Below are 19,602 nucleotides of genomic sequence, written 5' to 3'. Positions count from 1 at the left end.
CCTACCAGATACAGGCAGCATCTAGACCAACTAGAGTCTAAGAGCAGTCACTGCCAGCCTGATCTCTCTGTGTATGCATGCATGCATGCTTCTCAAGTACTGGCATTAGCACAATCAGATCACCCTTCGCCAATTCATGATCCTTCTTTTTTTTTTTTTTTAAAGATTTATTTATTTATTTATTTATTTATTTATTTATTTATTTATTTATTTAATGTAAGTACACTGTAGCTGTCTTCAGACGCACCAGAAGAGGGCATCAGATCTCATTATGGGTGGTTGTGAGCCACCATGTGGTTGCTGGGATTTGAACTTCGGACCTTCAGAAGAGCAGTTGGGTGCTCTTACCTACTGAGCCATCTCACCAGCCCTCATGATCCTTCTTATTCATAGACTCTAAGTGAAGGAACTAAAAAGTATGTATTTTATGTACATTAGTGCACATCATGTGCTTGTCTGGTGCCCACAGAGGTCACAGGAAAGCACAGGATCCTCTGGATGGCTGTGAACCACCATGTGGGTACTAGAAAATCAAACCTGAGTCCTTTGCCAGAGCAACAAGTGCTCTTATCTACTGAGCCATCTCTCCAGCCCTTCAAACGCAGGAATTATAGGTGTGTATTACCATTACCATACCTAAGTAATATCTTTGAAACTGGAAAGGTTGGAAACACCAGCAGTGCCATAAACAGGAGAGATCCTTCTACATGTTATTTTGTTTCAATGTTAGTAGTCATAAAATTACAATCACTTACAGTTCAGTTACCAGAAACCTGCTAATAATAATAATAATTTATCTTTAAGCTTCAAAACATGTAGGCAGCTCTAAATCCTAGTTTTGCCTATAATGGAGACACTTGGCTCTAGTTAATTCAAATATTTTCCCCCTCAAACAAGAAACATTCTAGTGAAAGTTATGAGTGGTGGCTTAACCCTGTAATGCCTGCTCTAAGGAGTCTGAGATTAAAGCTAGCTTGAGTAGTACCCCTTGTACACTTGATACTGAGCAGTTAGAGAACAAAAGGACTGAAGGTGTTATTCCCCAACCCCCAAGTGCTAAGTATGCCTGTCTTTTCTAGAGTTTCTTAAAAAATTTGCCTGTGGCCAGGTGTAGTGGCACACATTTAATCCCAGGACTTGGGAGGCAGAGGCAGGCAGATTTCTGTGATGTGAAGCCAGCCCACCCTACACAGTAAGCTCCAGGACAGCCAGTGCTATGGAGACCTTGTTTCAAAAAGCCAAACCAAACCAAAAACCAGGAACAGGAGGCTACTCTTCTAGGGGACCTTGTTTCAATTCCCGGCACCTATGTGGCGGCTCACAGTTGTCTGAAACTCCAGTCCTAGGGGCTCTGATATCCTGTTCTGGCCTCTCTGGCTACCAGGCTTGAAAGGGATACACAGACATACCTGCAGACAATAGTCACTTATCTAATAATAAAAAAAGAAAAAGAAAATTAAAACGCTTGCTTCTTCATTAGTTTAAGGTAACTGTTTTTAAGAAGTAAAAAGACTTTTGGCAGCACATGGTGGCATAATCCTAGCAGAGGCATATAATCAAGGCCAACTTAGACTATAGAATAAGTTCCGGGACAGTGAGAAGTACATAGAACAAAGACCCTTCCTGGATGAGGATGACCAGTACAGTGGTTGGTTAGCATGCAGAAAATAGCTCAAGTTCAACCTCTAGTACCACGGACAAAAACCAAGCCAAACCAAATGAACACCTTAAAAGCTTTTCAGAAAGAATGAGCCAGAAATAACCATACAAAAGAGCAAGGTAGTCCCAGAACCCAGAAACTTGAGGTAGGAGGACCCGAAGTTCAGAGCTGGCCTTGGCTATTTAGCAATACAGTGTCTCAAATACAATAAATGGCTACATGGCCTGTTTCAGTCTGCAACTCTAGCACATCAAGAAACATTCATGCTGCTACGTGTACTAAGCAAGTGCTCTGCCATTAACAGATATCCCCAGACCAACCCCAGCTTTCTACCATGGCTGGCTAAGATTGCTGACAGTGCAGTCTTGGGCAAGGGCAAGTCAAACACTTGACAGACACCTTCTTGGCTACTGTGGACTGGAGCACACCTTCCTGTCAGCACACCTCACACACAGGGCTGCCCACTGTCCACACTAGGCGAGCACCAATGCTGGAGTCTGTTGTCTGCACCAATAACACAAGCACCAGCTCGGTTCTACTATCATTTATTTTTTTTAAATATTTTTGAAAAAATATAATTTTTTTACAATATTTTCAACTTAAACACTATTCACACTGAACACGTATGGCAGCTTAACCTACTCAAATATGAAGTTTAAGAAGCCAAAACTGTTCTAGCTTTGTTAAAAGAAAAGTTGTGCTGCAGACTATAGTCATGATGGTTAACAAAGCAAGGAAGAGCACCAGAGTCATGCTACCGTCTTTCGAGTGCTTCAGTTGGATTATGGGCTGGTGTGGGTCCTGTGTTAGACTTCACACACGGTGGCGATGATGCAATCAATCTTCAGAAGATGCAAGCCTCAAAATGTATTTCCTCAAGATTAACACTAGGAGAACTCAGTATTCCTAACATGATAATACACTAGGCAAAAGCCAGACTAGCTCCTATCTGACCATCACCTTGTAACCTCAAAGACATTCTTGTGAAATTACTTACTTCAAAATTTAACAGATTTTCTCCAGAAGAGGTTATTTTTGATGGACAAATGCAACTGAGAAATCTGTTTAACAATCAGAACCTAATTTAAATTTATACAAAGTGTAGACATTAAAGCGTGTCAACTAACCCTTAAGGGACCAGTTTAGCCTCAAAGACAGACAATTCAATGAGATTTGGAGGTGATTTAATTTGGTTCTTTGTCACAATTGACTGGTGCTTCTTCCATTGCTGTCTTTACATTAAGCCACATGGCAATTCTACTTTCAGTAATTGTGTGACAGCTTCTTACTTAGTAACAGTCTCAGCACTTTTATTAAGCATGCAAGACTAACAAAAACTTTGGCAATGCGTAAGTGTAACACAGTGACGAGAGCTTTTACAATGGAGTCTTCTAACACTGCCTTCCCAGTGTGGAAACTGTGCTACATCCACCAAAAGCGGCCGGCTGCTCAGACATGTCAGTACTTCACCCCAGGAACAAACTCCTTTGCATTGGGATTCAGATTGCTCTTGACCTGAAAAATCATATATTAAAAAAAAAAAAAAAAAAAAGAAAGAAAGAAATTAAGAGAAAGAGAAAGGAAGTTCATTACAGATCACTGTGAATTCTCAGAAGTATTCAGCCTAGACCTTTATGTAAAAATTATCTCCCAGAAAATACAAAAGGTCGAACTCTAAGGTTCTTCCTAACCCCCAAACTCATGGCAGAGAAAGAATGTCATCCGGCTGGCCACAAACTCACGGAGACCTACCAGCCTATGTGCTTCCTAAGTGCTGGGACTGAAGGTGTGCACCTCCTGGCCTCTACATCCTATTAAGTATAACGAAATGCACTAACCTCACTTAAGCTATAAGAAATAGCATGAAATAAGATATTTTTTTTTCCAAGTGTGCCTGATGCTCTGAAAATACTTCCAAACATGTTAAATACATGTTCTCAGTCTGATTAACTGGGGCATTGTTTGCTATTAGGGAATTTTATATGGGATTGTCACTGAAAACTTGGGGGTTATCTTTCTACAACTGCTGTTTTCTAATTCCCATAGGAGGCACTGTAACAGGAAAAGAAAACTACATAGGAGACAGAAGACATGAGTTGGAGATCTCAGCTCTACCTATTCCAAACACCCATGGAAGCTCGGACAGATCACCCTCTCTGTGACTCTGTTTCCATGTCAGCCCAAGTCTCCAAGACCTGGACTGCATTCCTCTGTCTCCTCATTTCCACTTCCCTAAACATGAAGTCAATATAAAGAAGAAGAACTGAAGATCCTCTATGCTGAGTGTTGATAAAAAAGAAACCTGGAGATATTCCAGGGGTTGATGAAGACAGGAAGATTAAAAAACAAAAAACCAAAACCAAAACAAACAAACAAACAAACCCACCCCTGAATTCCAATGCCATGTATTTTAAGACCAAAACATAATATTAAATGACATACTGGACCAATAATTTAAATAAGTTTAGATAAGTGTTCTCCCTTCACACAGGGGAAATAAATCTATACTTTCAGACTAGCTCAGTAATAAAAATGTCTATTTAGAATGTTCTAGGCCTGGGCTTGACCTTCAACATTAAATATACAGAAATAAAAATCCTTAAAAGGAAGAAAAAGTGCCGGGCAGTGGTGGTGCACACCTTTAATTCCGACACTCGGGAGGCAGAGGCAGACGGATTTCTGAGTTTGAGGTCAGCCTGGTCTTCAGAGTGAGTTCCAGGACAGTCAGGGCTACACAGAGAAACCCTGTCTTGAAAAATCAAAAAAAAAAAAAAAAAAGTAAGAAAAGCAAGCATGGTTTAATTGTTAAAAAAAATAAAAACAACCAAAAACGAAAAAAGGGCAGAATTCTTGAATATGTAATCTTCTGGAAACTAGAGAAGTCTAAAAATGAATTAAAGTAATCTTGAAAAAATTGAGTCAAACAATTCAGTTTCTGTGTTATGGATTTATGCAAATCTAGTCTATACATTAAGCCTTTATTCAAAGCATTAGTAGTATGTGACATGACTAAAAGCAGTAGGCAAATATGTCCCAACAGACCAGATCATACACCTATTCAGTCCAGTCACAGTCATTTACTGCAAAGGGTATGCCACAATGTGGATCTTGGTGTTTTCTGTATTGTTTTTTAGCAGCAGAATGTTTTTCAAAAGCTTGATGTGGAGGAGAACTGTAAAGCATACTTTGGGATGCTTAAACTCTCTGAGTATTCAAGTTTAGGTGATTATGATGAACAGCTTAGTAAACTAATCCATAATAAACAGAAGCTACGAATTCTAGGTCTCAGCAGTGTGGGGAAGAGGATTGCTCATGTTTGAGGCTAATCAAGGCATTGAGTTGCAGGTTTGAACTAGAGTGAAACTGTTTCAACTACCCACCCACTTCATCAAACAAAAAAGTCTTTTATCTTAATTTTAATAAAAGATTCCCTGGGGCTGGAGAGATGGCTCTTCCAGAGGTCCTGAGTTCAATTCCCAGCAACCATATAGTGGCTCACAACCATGTGTAATTGAATCTGATGCCCTCTTCTGGTGTGTCTGAAGACATCTATACAATGCACTCATATACATAAAATAAATAAATCTTAAAATAAAAAAAAGAACTCCTCAGGTTCTACATTAGCGATGATGTAAAACTTTATTGCAAGCACATTACCAGTGACAAGACTGAGAATAAGAATATGAACCTAGGGCTGGTGAGATAGCTCAGCAGGTAAGAGCACCCGACTGCTCTTCCAAAGGTCCTTAGTTCAAATCCCAGCAACCACATGGTGGCTCACAACCATCCTTAACAAGATATGACTCCCTCTTCTGGTGTGTCTGAAGACAGCTACAGTGTACTTACATGTAATAAATAAATAAATTAAAAAAAAAATATGAACCTAGGTTTGTATTCTTTTTCTGCCAAGAGCTTATAAATGTATCTCAAAGAAACGCAATCAGGAGATCTTAGATTTTGTTGTTGTTGTTTTTTTGTTTGTTTGTTTGTTTGTTTTGAGACAGGGTTTCTCTGTGTAGCCCTGGCTGTCCTGGCACTCACTTTGTAGACCAGGCTGGCCCTGAACTCAGAAATCCGTCTGCCTCTGCCTCCTGAGTGCCAGGATTAAAGGGGTGCGCTACCACACCGAGCTTTAAAACTCTTCTTAAAGAGAGAGCAGATTTATTTTCCACTTAAGGGAGATGAGGCAGGGTCTAAAAAAAGAAAAAGATGAGAAATGACTTTTTACCACAAGATCTTCCAGAGAAGAGCCATCACTGATAACAAGGTCATTAAACTGGTCTTGGATTTGGTCCATAGTTTGTGGGAGATCTCGAGCTGGAATAAACCATTCATGTTCTTCTTCCTCTTCCAGCATTTCTTGGAAACAGCGTTCAATAAATTCTTCCTCCCACAACTCCTCTTCTATCTAGATTTATAACAAGAGAGGTTAATTACAGCATACGGCTTAAAATATCTGAGACTATGCCATCTGAAATCATAATGTAAGGGCAGGTAAGGTAGTGCATGCCTTTAGTCCCAAAACTCAGGAGGCAGGCAGGAGGTATCTGAAAGTCTAAGGCCAGCCAAGGCTATATAGTGAGACTCTGTCTTAGCAGAACAGAACCAAATCAAACCATAATGTGCCTGGCTGTGTGGTTTACAATTATCATCTCCACACTTGAAGAATAAGATAAAATGACTACCTCAAATTCTAGGGCAGCCTGTGACACAGTTTGATGAATTTGTCTCTCAAATGTTCTCTTAACAGCCAGGCACAGCTGTAACCCCAGGATTGTGGAGGATGACTGTGTGGCGTTCACATCTACACAAACCCCATGTCAGAGCTGGGATGTGAGTCATTGACATAGTACTCATTGATGCAGGAAGTCTTGGGTCTGATCTCCTAACAACAAAATGTAAAAAGGCTAAAAACTTTTCTCCCTGCCTCTGTACTACAGGAAAAAAAGCCCAGAACTACCATAAAGACCTAGCAACATCTGTTTAGGGCTATTCCAAGCCTCTACTCGTCTCTCCATATGGTTTTCTCTATTGAGAGTAGCAAAGGAAAAAGTAATGGATGATTTCTTTAAGGAATTTTTCAGAATTACCCATGAAGTCTTAAAATATCCAGGCCTTAATCCAACCTCCATAAAGACTAAGAAAAATCTCTAAAAAGTAGAGATTAAAAACAGCTCAAAACCCCTCAACTGATTTCAGTATGATGGAGACATGGTCAACTCTCAAAGCAAAGACAGACAGACAAGACAGATGACAGACATCCACACACCCACACCCCTCTAAAGAGGTTGAAGAAAGGGCTCAATAGTAAAGAGTGCTTGCTGTCAATGCAGTCTGGTTCCCACACCCACACTGTGCAGCTCACAACTGCCTCTAATTCCAGCTTTAGGTGACCCAACGCCCTCTACTGGCCTTTGTGGGAACTTGCACACACATAAATAATAAAAATAATCTAAAACTCAGGCTTAATAGCTCACGCCTTTAATTCTAGCATTTGGGAGGTAGAGGCAGCGACTGCCAGGTGTTCTTGATGTGTCCCAGGCCAGCCTAGTCGATATAATGTAGTCTATTCAGTCGGGGCTACAGGGTGAGATATCCTGCCTTAAAAATAAACAACAAAATAACTTTTTCTAATGTAATAACCACCCCTCCTCCAAAAGACCCCACCCTCAATTGACTCTCACAGAAACAAGACTGAACTGTTTTACTCTGGAATGTCCATTACAGGATGCAGAGAAGTTGAGCTAACTACTAATCACAGAAACCATGATCAGGATTGGGAATGAGAAAATGATTAACAGTAGAAACATGGGAATAAAAGATGACATCTATCAATTTATCAGAGCTCTCTTAAAGTGGGGCAGTAGCAGATTTTTCAGGCTGATTAGGACTGAGGCTCAATGAGACTGGAGAGATGGCTCAGTAGTTAAGAGCACTCACTGCTCTTTCAGAGGTCCTGAGTTCAATTCCCAGCAACCACATGGTGGCTCACAACCATCTGTAATGGGATCTGATGCCCTCTACTGTGTGTCTGAAGACAGCTACAGTGTACTCATATAAATAAAATAAATAAATCTTAAATAAATAAACACCCCCACCCCCAACAAAAAAGGTTGAGGCTCTAGTGAAAAGCAGATAATTTTGAACCAGGACATCTGTGGTCTGTCTGTCCTAGTTTCCTAAATATTTTTGGATTTGGATTGTAATAGAGATGTGATTGGTTCAAACACTGGTTTCCAAACTGAAACTATCTGGGAGCTCTTTTCAGTTTCCCAGGCTCCACCCTACTATTCTGAATCAATCTTTAGGGTGGGACCCTGAAACAAGCTGCCCAAGTAATTTCAATGAGCAGTTTAGCCTGACAGTAATTAGCAGCCAAATAAAATAGGAGTGGTAGCACATAAATCCTTAGTGCACATAAAGGACACACAGTGCCCAGCACATATCTGAGATATAAAGCCATGAAAAGAAACATGTCTGTATACAGAACTAACTTGTCTGTTGAATTCCTCTTCATTTTCCATCCACATGTACTCTGCAAATGGATTATCCTCTTCATGAGAATGACCGTTAATAATCACATCGTCATTGATGATGCTTGGGCTAGTACTGCTGCGACTTGGATCTTTCATGGTTGGTGTTCGTTGTCGTTTTTAACCTTTAAAGTAGAATACAATCTTAATGAGCACACTTGTTATCACACTTGCCATCAGGTGTTAGAGGCACATTAGTTGGAAAGCTTCTTTCTTTTTCCAAAGCTGAAGGCTAGATTTGAGGTATAGATGTAGGATAATTTTAGTGTTTTGTGTGAAGACATAGACATGTATGAAAGTCAGAGGTCTGGTTGCCACTACTGTTTGTGTCAGTTCTCAGAAGCAGAGGCAGGTGAATGGATATCTGTGAATTCTAGGTCAGCCTGGCCTACATATGGAGTTCAAGCACAGCTAGTGCAACATAGTGTGACCCTGTTTCAACAAAAAGTATTACATGTATCAGGTTTGAGATATAGACACATGGGATACTGTGTGGAAACTAGTAAACAAGTTGGTGCTTTCTTTTAGCCTGGTCTAAGAATGAGTTTCAGGACAGTTAGGGCTACAAAGAGAAACACTGTTGGGGGTGTGTGGGGAGGGGGTTTTGTTCTGTTTGAGTGCAGGCACATATATGTAGAGATCAGAGGATGATTTTCCTGAGTGGGTTGTTTTCCATTTAGTTGAGGAAGCATCACTATACAACATACTTCAGGTCAGAAAGGCTTTTGGACTGTCCTGGCTGTCCTCTGACTTCCATTCGCACACTGTGATGTATGCTGTCATACACCCTAGAAAGTTTAATAAATGTACACTCTCAATTAGAATTTGGCAAATATACTAGCCATCTGACTTTAGTTGAGACTAGAGGTGGTATTATGTGCATTATAATTAGTGTTAACTATAACATTTAATACCTAAGCACGCTTACTAACATGCTTAGGGCTTAAGGTCTGTCAGTAGTTCCTTTATTCCAAAGACAACACTAGTCATTTGCTCACATTTGATAGTTTCTCACAATCTACTCAACAGTAAATAACTTAAAGTAACATAATTACCTATAAAAATCAGGCTAGCCAGGTTGGTGGTACAAGTGTTTAATTCTAACACTCTGGATGAAAAGTCTAATGCTAAAAATTAAAACATGGACTTTCAGATTCTTTACTATTTTACTAGTTAAGTTTGAAATTGCAAAAAAGGGTGCCAGATGGTGGTGGCATAGGCCTTTAATCCTAGCATTTGGGAGGCAGAGCCAGGTGGATTTCCGAGTTTGAACCAGCTGGTCTACAGAGTGTTTCAGGACAGCCAGGGAAACCCAGTCTCAGGAAAAAAAAAAAAAAAAAAAGACAACCCAATTTAAAAATGGGCAAAGAAGATCAGTTGGACATTTAGTTTATGCTGACTTTAATAAAAACAATTGTTAGGCACTTAGTAATTCAAAGGGTATGGGACAGAGACAGTCTGACAACGCTATGGGCTTTATTGTAGGTACAGATTAGGTTTGCCATAAGTTTACCAAATCAAGAGTTCTAGCCCTGCATTGTAGCACATACCTTTACTCCCAGCTCTCAGGAAGTAGAGGCAGGTGGATTTCTGTGACTTGGAGGCCAGTTTGGTCTATACAGCAGCTCCAGGCTAGTCAGGGAGGCACAGTGAGACTCAGTCTCAAAATATTCTAGAAAGAATATTCACCTCCATATACCAAAAGATTATGAAAAGAGATGCTGGGGATCTACAGCAACCTTATGAAATATATTGTTCACTGAATAGAAAGTACAAAGACAGCTACATTTGAAAAAGGATACAAGAAAGATGTTTGGATTAGAAAAAACACACACAATCACAAGAATATTCCAAGAATGAAAACAAAATTTAAAAGAATCAAAATCCTGAAGCTGCAACAAAGATTTCCAAGACGAGAACATGTCACATAAACATGGTGTCACACACTTATGATCAATGCCAGCACTGGAGAGGTGAAGACCTATCTACGAGGGATGCTGTCTTACACCCTTTTGGGCTGGTTGAGAATACTCAGTGGCAGAGCACTCAGGTGCTAGTGCACACTTTTAATCCTAGCACTTGGAAGGCAGAGGCTGGAGGATCTCTGAGTTCGAGTTCACCCTGGTCTACAGAATGAGTTCCAGGACAGCCAGGGCTACCCTGTCTTGGCAGGGGTAGGTGGGTGGGTGGGTGGTGGTGGTGGTATGAGGCCCTGTGTTCACTCTCTAGTACCATGGTGCAGGGGAGAGACAGATGGACATTTCATTAAAATATATTTTAACCCCCATCAAATACAAATAGGCAAAGAATTTGAATAAAGATAGACCGATATATGAAACACACAGATGGCTCACAAAGCTCACACCTTAACTCCAGCACTAAGGAAACAAAGGAAGAGATTTCCTGTGCTGAGTCGAGGCCTACCAGAGCTACAAAGTTCTTTATTTAAAAAAAAAAAAAAAAAAAAAAAAAGCCTACAAGCAGCAGTAAATCTAAGATCCATTCAAGAAATACAAACCAAAGTCACACCCTCTAGGAGAGTTACAGTAAGTCTAAATAAGAATGTAGAGAAACCAGAACCTCACTCATCGAGGGTGGGAATATAATATGCCACCAACTGCTTTATAAAACATTACGGCAGTTCCTTAGTAGTTTAAACAAAGACTATCATTTGGCCCAGCAATTCTATCTCCTAGAAGTTATCTATACTTAAGAACACGAAGTGTATGACTCCACATGCCCAGGGATGGAGTCAGATGAGAATTCTAAGTGCTTGGGAGCATACTTCAAGAAAACAAGAGCCTGTGACCTCAGTTTCTTTAGAAATATTTCATGCTGCGCCTAGGTGTAGGATAGTGAATTTACTTCAGATTATTCATTATTGCTTGTTTCTGTTATTCTGTTTTTTTTTTTTTTGTTTTTTGTTTTTTTGAGACAGGGTTTCTCTGTGTAGCCCTGGCTGTCCTGGAACTCACTTTGTAGACCAGGCTGGCCTTGAACTCAGAAATCCACCTGCCTCTGCCTCCCTGCTGGGACTAAAGGCGTGCGCCACCACGCCTGGCTCTGTTATTCTGTTATTAAATGTTTAACTATCCTTTATATGCTTCTGGGAAAACATTTACATTCGTGGCTTGTTCTTGTGATCACATACAGCTACAACTCAAGAGAACTTTACTCAGGTGAGTTTTCTTAATCCCCATACATTTTGGTCCCGTCTGAGGCTCTGAGTAAAGCTGGCTATTGCATGAGTTTAGTTAGCCTCTTCTATTGGCTCCATTTTCCCAGGTCCCACTACTTCTAGAGACGTTGACTGAAAACTCACAAGATAATAATTTCATCACTTGGGAAGCTTAGTCAAGGGGCTACTATAAGTTCATAGCCAGCCTGGGCTACACAGCAAGTGCCAGATCAGTCACAGTTATATAGCAAGAGCCTCACTCAAATAAGCAAAATCCCCAAATCAAACCAAAAAACTAGCCAGGTGCTCGTCATTGAGAGCATGAGGACCTGAGTTCTACTCCCAGCACCCAAATAAAAAGCCGAACGTGGTGGCATATGCTGTCATGGCAGCAATGAGGTAGTAAATCCCTGGGGTTTGTCAGCCAGTCTAGGATAGTCAGAAAGCCACACATCCTGGTGAGATCTGGTTTAAAAAAAAAAACAAACCAAAAAACCAGGGCGGGTTTGGCCACATGCCTCAGTGGCTAAGAGCACTGGAAAAGTCTTTTTAGTTTGAGCACTCACAAGGCAACTCACAATTACAACTGCAGTCCCAGGGACCAGATGCCCTCTTCTGACTCCCTGGGCACTGCACACATACGGTGGCACACGCATACCCACCTACACACAAGACATATACATTTTAAAAATAAAGACAGGGTCTGTGTGGCCCACACTTTTAATCCCAGCACTCAGGAGGTAGAGGCAAGTGGGCCTCAGTGAGCTCCAGCCCAGACTGGTTTAGAGTGAGTTCCAGGACATCGAGGACTAAAAAAAAAAAATCCTGTCTTGAATCTCCCGAAACAAAACAAACACAAACAAGTTCTAAGACAGTCAGAGCTACAGTGAGAAAACCTGTCTGGAAACAAAATTTAAGGGAGAAAAAGAATGGAGCATTTGACTGTCTGGTGATAAAGTCTCATTATGTGGTCTTAGCTGTCTTGGAACTCCATACATAGACCAGGCTGGCCTCAAGCTCTCAGAGATCCACCTCCCTCTGCCTCTCAAGTGGTAGGGGAATAAAGGAGTTTGCAACCACTGCCCAGCTGTTTGTTTGTTTGAAGTCCTTTTAAAACTTTTTTGTTTGTTTGTTTTTTTGGTTTTTCGAGGCAGGGTTTCTCTGTGTAGCCTTGGCTGTCCTGGAACTCACTCTGTAGACCAGGCTGGCCTCGAACTCAGAAATCTGCCTGCCTCTGCCTCCCGAGTGCTGGGATTAAAGGCGTGCGCCACCACGCTTTTAAAACTTTTTGATGACTGATGTTTGGTTTTACATTTTCCATCCTAATTCCATGTATAATTTTCTTAGTTATTTTCCTATGGGTTAAACGGTTTTTCTTTTATTTGTGCTGGGGACTACACCCAGGGCACAAGCCAGGTAAATCCTGTACTACCAAGCATGCACTCAGTTCTTCTGTTGAGAGTAGAGTAATTAGATAGGGTCTCTTTACATAACCTAGGCTACCCTTGATCTCATGATCCTCCTGCCTCAGCCTCCTGAATACTGAGGTTACAGGCCTTTGTTACCACAACCAGCTAGCATACATTATTTTTTCTTGTATTTTCACTAGGTGTATGTGTAAGTGCAGGTGCCTACAGAAGCCAGAGGAGTGCACTGCATCACCTGGATCTGGAGTTTTTAGGCATTGAGTCACCTGATGAGTGCTGAAAACTCAACTCTGGTGGCCTGCAAGAGATGTATATCCTCTTAACTGGAGCCATCTCTCCAGCCCCTTGTTTTTAACTTTTTATTCATTCTTTGTGAATTTCACATCATGTACCCCAATCCCACTCATCTCCCTGTCACTCCCTATCTGTCTTCTGCTCTTGCAACCTACCCTCAAAAGAAGCACACACATACCAAACCATCTTGTTGAAGTTGTAGTGTGTCACATAGTATATATACCCCTTTGTCTGCTCTGGTTTGTGGCCTCAGCTTCTGCTACACTATCAACATTGGAATCTTCAGACTCCTATATCCTGTTGTTGCTCTGTGGAAACCCTGCAACTTTGGATCTGCAGGACCAACTCCAGCAGTTCATAGATGGGGAAGATGAAAGCTCCTAACTCAAAGTCCTGGATCTGGGCCTGGATGTTAGCTGAGTTGGTCAGCCCGCCAGCTCCAGCACTGGCCCAGCTAGCTCATCCAATGCTGCAGTTGGCAAGAGGCAGGACTACCTTTCCCGCCTGCCCAAGGTGGAGAAGGGTTTGGGTACAGACTGCACCTCAGGGCGGAGCAGTGGTAGGACCAGTTCTCCCGCGTGCCCTAGTATGTATCTTTGAAACAAAAAAAAAGCACTCTTCCATTGACTTACAGCCCTTGCTAGCTCTTTCAGAGCCTGTGGAGGTCAGAAAAGGGCATCAGATCCTTTGGAATTGGAGACAGGGTAGTTGGGCGCCATCATGTAGATGCTGGGAATTAAACTCAGATCCTCTGCAAGACTAAGGAGTGCTCCAAACCACAAGTCATCTATTTCTAGGTCTCTTAAGTCTTTGTAAATTAGGGTACCTGCGAACTAGAGACTCTCCTTTCTGACCTTCATAGTAACTGACATTACAAACCTCACCATGCTTGACATTCATCCTTGTTTCTTATATTATCTTCTCTTAATTTGATACATTTGAATTTTACTATTAATTTAATGCACATGAATTTACTGTCATTCACATCTAACAGAAAAGAGATGGGTCACAGATGCGCACACAGAAAAAGTCTGATATTTGTATATCTTGTTCTATTTATATGTAGGCTCAGAGAAACACAACAAACTACACTTGTTGCATGCCTCTTTGGAGGAGACATAATCCTGGCAACAACTCACATAGCCCTTGAAGCAAGGGAAGAGCAGCACTTCCTATAGAAGATGCCAGGATCATTACTGCCAACAGCAATCAGGATCCATTCCTAGTGCACGAGAAGCTGGTCTTCTAAAAAAGACGTGAAGATGCAGGGCTCCTAGAAGGTAGATTGTTTTTTATTTTCTTCTCATTATAGAATAGCCAGATTGTTACCAGAATTATCTCTCCAGCTCCTCTTTCTAACATAGATTTAAGAGTACTATTTTTCTAAAGATTGCCTGAATTTAGCCGGGCGTGGTGGCGCACGCCTTTAATCCCAGCACTTGGGAGGCAGAGGCAGGCAGACTTCTGAGTTCTAGACCAGTGAGTTCCAGGACAACCAGGGCTATACAGAGAAACCCTGTCTCGAACCCCCCCTTCCAAAAAAAGAGGCAGAGCAGGAAGATCAGATTAGCATGAGTTCAAGGCTAGTCTGCATAAGATGAAACAGCTATCAAGATAAGTTTTGAAATTTTATTATTTAATAAAAATAAAGAAAAAAGAAAGAGGAGGTCCATTGGGTTGGGAATATAGCCCAGTGTTAGAGGGTTCCCTATTTTGGGGTTCTAAATCCCCAGCACCACAAAAACGAAGTAACCAACAGGGGTGGGAGCTGACTAGGGATTTAGAGAGCTTATTCCCGTGTTACATGAGGTAGGGGAAAAGAAGATGGCTGTATTTTAAAATTTAGATTTAGAATTTTTTTTTGTTGTTTTTTGGAGACAGGGTTTCTCTGTATAGCCCTGGTTGGCTGTACTGGAACTCACTTTGTAGACCAGGCTGGCTTGGAACTCAGAAATTTGCCTGCCTCTGCCTCCCGAGTGCGCCACCACGCCCGCCCCTAAAGATTTTTATTCACATTATGTGAGTACACTGTCACTCTCGAGACACACCAGAAGAGGGCATCAGATCCCATTACAGATGGTTGTGAGCCACCATATGGTTGTTGGGAACTGAACTCAGGACCTCTGAAAAGCAGACAATGCTCTTAACAGCTGAGCCATCTCTCCAGCCCCAGATTTATAAATTTTACTAGACTTTTGTTAATTTTTTTCAATTAATGCTGCTTAGAAATCAGCCAACCACTACAAGTTAGGAGCTTATTTGATCTCTTATTTCTACCTGAAATTCTATGTTCCAGCAGTGTCCTTTTATAGTTCTATTAAAACTTAAAATATATGGTTTTATTGTCTTTCTCCACTAGTAAGCTCTTAAGAATTGTCACTAAAATTCAAATAGAATTATCTTCTGTTTCATTAATTTGCCTTGAAAGGCATTAACCTTTCTTCTGTGACTCCTTAGCTTTATGTGCACTCTATGCCCCTCGCCCCCATACTTTTAAAAAAAGATTTATTATTATATCTAAGTACACTGTTGCTGTCTTCAGATGCACCAGAAGAGGGCATCAGATCCCATTACAGATGGTTGTGAGCCACCACGTGCTTGCTGGGAATTGAACTCAGGACCTTCAGAAGAGCAGTCAGTGCTCTTAACCACTGAGTCATAGCTCCAGCCCCCACTCACCCCCTGAACATTTTATGTATTAGTCTACCAGTCTCTTCAGGTGTTAAATAAAAGTAAATATTCTACCAGGCAAAGTGATGCCTATTCTAGCACTCAAGGATTGAGGGAGAAAAGCCCTGAGTTTGAGGCCATATTAAGTTTTAGGCCAGCCTGGGATATGCAATAGACCTTGTCTCAAAAACAAAACAAAATTCACAAGAGAAAACTATTTTCATTAGTCCTTTTGGGGAAGCATTAAATTTCTGTCATCATGTTTGATACTACAAGGATATAACTACAAGAGCGTCCTAAGAGCGAGACATGGTGAAGCACACCAATCACCTTAGTACTTTGGGGAGACTGAAATGGGAGAATGTGGAGTTTAAAAGGTTAGGTGGGAGGGGGGAGTGGAGTGGGAGGGTGTGGGCTGGAGAAATGGCTCATAAGTTAAGAGCACTGGCTGCTTTTCCAGAGGTCCCGAGTTCAATTCCCAGCAACTACAATCTGTAATGGGATCCGATGAAGACAGCATAGAAATACACATAAGATAATTATACATATACATAAAATATCTTTAAAAAGGTCACATATACATAGTATATACCAATGTATATGTATGTATCCAAGACTTATTTTCAAAAAGAAGGGAGGGAGGAGCAAGCAAGCGGAAGTAGCTACAGGTTAGGTAGACAGTGCTGGATGGAGCATGCCTTTGATCCTAGCACACAAAGGCAGATCCAGGCTGGCTCAAAAGATTATACAACAAACCTGTTTCATCATTATTAGTCTGTTTTATTCTTATTAGTTGTGTAATAAGTTATATAATTTGAGTCTCACCTTCCTCACATGTAAAATGGGTAAAAATTCTAAGTATCTAGGGCTGAAGAGGTGCTTCAGCAGCTGAGAGCACTTGTAGTGCTTCAGTTCCTAGCACTCACATGGTAGCTCACAACCATTGTTAGCTCTGGTTCCAGGATCCCACTCTGATCTTTGTAGCAGGCACATGCACAAACACACACTCAGAGGCATAACCTAAAAAGTCTCTTTAAAAAAAACCACTATTAAGAGCAAAGTACTCAACAGCTGAGCCACAACTTCAGTCTTTTTCCCCAAATAGAATCTTGTAAACCAAGAGCAGCCTTGAACTTCTTGAACCTCTGCCTCTACCTCCCAAGTGCTGGGATTACAGCAATGTAGCACTGGTGTTTACTTATTTTTAGACAGGGGCTCACAATGTCTCCCTGGCTCACCTGTAACTTGCTATGTAGAATAGCCTAGTCTCAAACTCACAGACCCCACCTGCTTCTGCCTCCTGTATTTACTCTTTTTGAGAAAGTCACACTAACTCAGGATGGCCTCAAACTTGGGGTAATTCTCCCACCTCAACCTCCTAAATGCTAGGATTATAAACATGATTTAATCAAGCTCAGATAATCATTTAGAACAATTAAGCCTCTAAAGGAAGGTACAAGTTAAAAATCACAGGTCTTATACCTGTAGGAGTGAAACAAGAATAATCCTAACCAAAGGCTAGGACCGGCCAGTGTGGCGACAAGTCCAGCTACTAAGGAAGTAATTTATCAAAGGGCTGGACATGTTAGTTGTTGCACTACAACAAGACAAAATTAAAAACTCTAATGCTTATAACACTCATCTCTAATGTTCTAAAGGCAATTTGGTAAAAGGAAGGATGGCTCACCATTCTTCATCATTTTAATCAAAAGCAGAAACACTACTCTAAAGTCATTTTAACTAGAAATTACTTTTCTAGTCCTTTAGTTGAGCTTGCCATATTTCAAGTATCTGTCCCATCCCCCACCTCACCATGTACCTATGGTTGGTCTTGAACTCAGAGATCTGTCTCTGCTTCCTGAATACTAGGATCAAAGGTGTTTGCCACCATATTAGGCCTTATATTTCACCACAGAAGTGCTGAGTTTCACAAAATCCAGCCACCACACATAGTTTAATTAATATTTATAAAGGTACTTAGAACAATGCCTAGCATTATTAAATGATATATACTTGCCAAATAATCTGTCAAGTTCCTGTTTTCTCAACTTTAAAATAGGTAAGAAAAAACTTGTTCCAGTTCACACGATGTTATGTGAAAATACTTTATAAATTATAAAAAGATGTGAAAGTCCAAAAGGTTGCTATACTCCCTTCAATCTTCCACAATACCCATTAAAATTGTAAGCAGTAGACACTGTATAAATTCCATTAAAATGAAGGCAACGCTATCTAGGCTTATAAAGTGATAAGCCTGAATAAGATTTATTGTTTACTGGAGGGAAATCCTGGTATAAACTTACTCTGTCCCAAAGAGGATAGAAATTACCTACCTCAGTTTGAGTTCTCAAGGACCAATATGCACAGCCTTTAACCATTACAGTGAATCGACATTCCCCCCATCCCCTAAAGAAACAAATAGGGTATAATTTTTTTCAAAGTTACCTATCTTTGCGATACATATTTGTGAGAATGGTTTTGTTCAAGGTCATTGACTAACACAAAGAGACTGTTCTCAATATCCCGTCATTCACAAACCAGAACCACAGAACAGTAAGTGCTGGATCTCATTAAAGGCCTTGCATAGACCTTTTTTCTAGTTGAAACAACATACAGCTGAATTTTCAGAGCTACTTAATGAACCAACACCTATCAACTGCTCAAAGAAACGAGTGAAAAACGTGCTACCTTGATACAAGAAACGCTCAGCCAGCACACGCAAAATGAACGTTCACTGAAATGAGAGTCAAAGGCTGTCAGCAAACTGAAAACCAAATTCGTTGTAGGATTTGGGGCTGCAAAGTCAGGTAAAGTAAGATAAATCAAATCTTTTAGCACACATTAGAAAATTATCTCGGGCTGCTGCAACGTTTTATAAATTAACCTCACCAGAAGTCCTGCCATCCTTCCCTCTTTCCTTTCCCCGAGGTAGTAGTGGTGGAAAATAAGCATATATTAACGAAGGGTAAAAAGACCAGTATCAAATCCTAAGAATTGAATGGGCCTTATTATCTAGCTAAAGCCTTGCTTGTGTGTTTCCAGCGCCCCCGAACAAGGACCCTATCTGGAGGACGTGATAAAGCTTAAAATAAAGGGGAAGGAATGGTAAAGAAATGGAAAAGGTTGAAAAAGATACAAGCCGTTCGACCGTTACAGAGTGCTCCCCCGGGACACCGCCAGCCTGTCAGTCCCTTTTCTCCCCAAACCCAACATCCGCAGAAACGCGCAGGCGCAGCAGTAGAGGCTGCGCGTGGCGACGCGCAAGCGCAGAGTGGGTAGAAACAATGAGCTTTGTTGCCCAAGTGGCAAAGGGGAGGTGAGGGGGGGGATAGCGGGGATCAGGGGAAAAGGCACCGAACAGGGGGAAAAAACTGACAGAAGAACGCAAGAAAGTGCTATCCCGGCAACACTCGCGCGCCAGAAAAGACCCGGACAGAAGGCTGACTGTGCAATCGAAATCATAATGAGAAAAATGAGCGACGGCCATTTCGGAGATAGATGGAGCCTGTCCTAGCTCATCCCTCAAACTCGGTAGAAATGGGCCAGGAACAACCGAGGTCAAAGCCTGCTCGAAGGCCCACAGCCTAGGCGGCCCTTTTACCCCCTTTAGCCTTCTCCGAATGCGGCCTCTCGACCACTGGGGTCGTCACGCCCTCACAACGGCCCATCTGACAGGACCCCTCACCCAGTGCACGGCAGCGGGGACGGTAGCCAACGAATCCTGTCGGCCTCCGCGGATCTCCACAGGCAGCGCCGCTCCCCCGCTCGACGTGCGCTTTGCCCGCCGCCTCCCTTCTCCAGTCCAAACAAACACCCCTGCCCGGAAGTGACTTCACTTCC

The 19,602-nt window shown here is 41.5% G+C and overlaps 2 protein-coding genes across 5 annotated transcripts in view; one reads left to right on the top strand and one right to left on the bottom strand.

Annotated features, from left to right (window-relative positions):
• Slc23a1 (solute carrier family 23 member 1) overlaps nt 1–4,578 on the top strand; it is a 14,751-nt gene extending 10,173 nt beyond the window's left edge. For 3 of the 4 annotated variants that reach the window (XM_085833603.1, XM_021150228.3, XM_085833604.1), the window contains one exon: nt 3,707–4,578. The gene's annotated coding sequence lies outside the window, so the exon portion shown is untranslated. Of the gene's footprint in view, nt 1–469; nt 615–3,706 lie in introns of all 4 variants that reach the window. The other variant, XR_015046076.1, reaches the window with a different exon arrangement.
• On the bottom strand, nt 2,190–19,602 carry Paip2 (poly(A) binding protein interacting protein 2). The gene is made up of 4 exons (XM_021150230.3): nt 19,448–19,602; nt 8,155–8,318; nt 5,889–6,068; nt 2,190–3,175 (listed from the first exon to the last, which is right to left on the bottom strand). The coding sequence occupies exons 2-4, from the start codon at nt 8,290–8,292 to the stop codon at nt 3,119–3,121; spliced, it is 375 nt and encodes a 124-aa protein (XP_021005889.1). The 5' UTR covers nt 8,293–8,318; nt 19,448–19,602; the 3' UTR covers nt 2,190–3,118.

This window comes from Mus caroli, unplaced genomic scaffold (assembly GCF_978045245.1).
Source record: "Mus caroli unplaced genomic scaffold, Mus_caroli_1 scaffold_19, whole genome shotgun sequence".
NCBI classification, from domain to species: Eukaryota; Metazoa; Chordata; class Mammalia; order Rodentia; family Muridae; genus Mus; species Mus caroli.
This window is presented reverse-complemented; position numbering and strand designations above follow the sequence as displayed.

Coding starts and splice junctions, on each gene's coding strand:
- Paip2 (XM_021150230.3), bottom strand. CDS start 8,292: ATGAAAGATCCAAGTCGCAGCAGTACTAGCCCAAGCATCATCAATGAC. Junction 6,069..8,154: donor AAGAGGAATTCAACAGACAA/GTTAGTTCTGTA, acceptor TTATAAATCTAG/ATAGAAGAGGAGTTGTGGGA. Junction 3,176..5,888: donor CTTCTCTGGAAGATCTTGTG/GTAAAAAGTCAT, acceptor ATGATTTTTCAG/GTCAAGAGCAATCTGAATCC.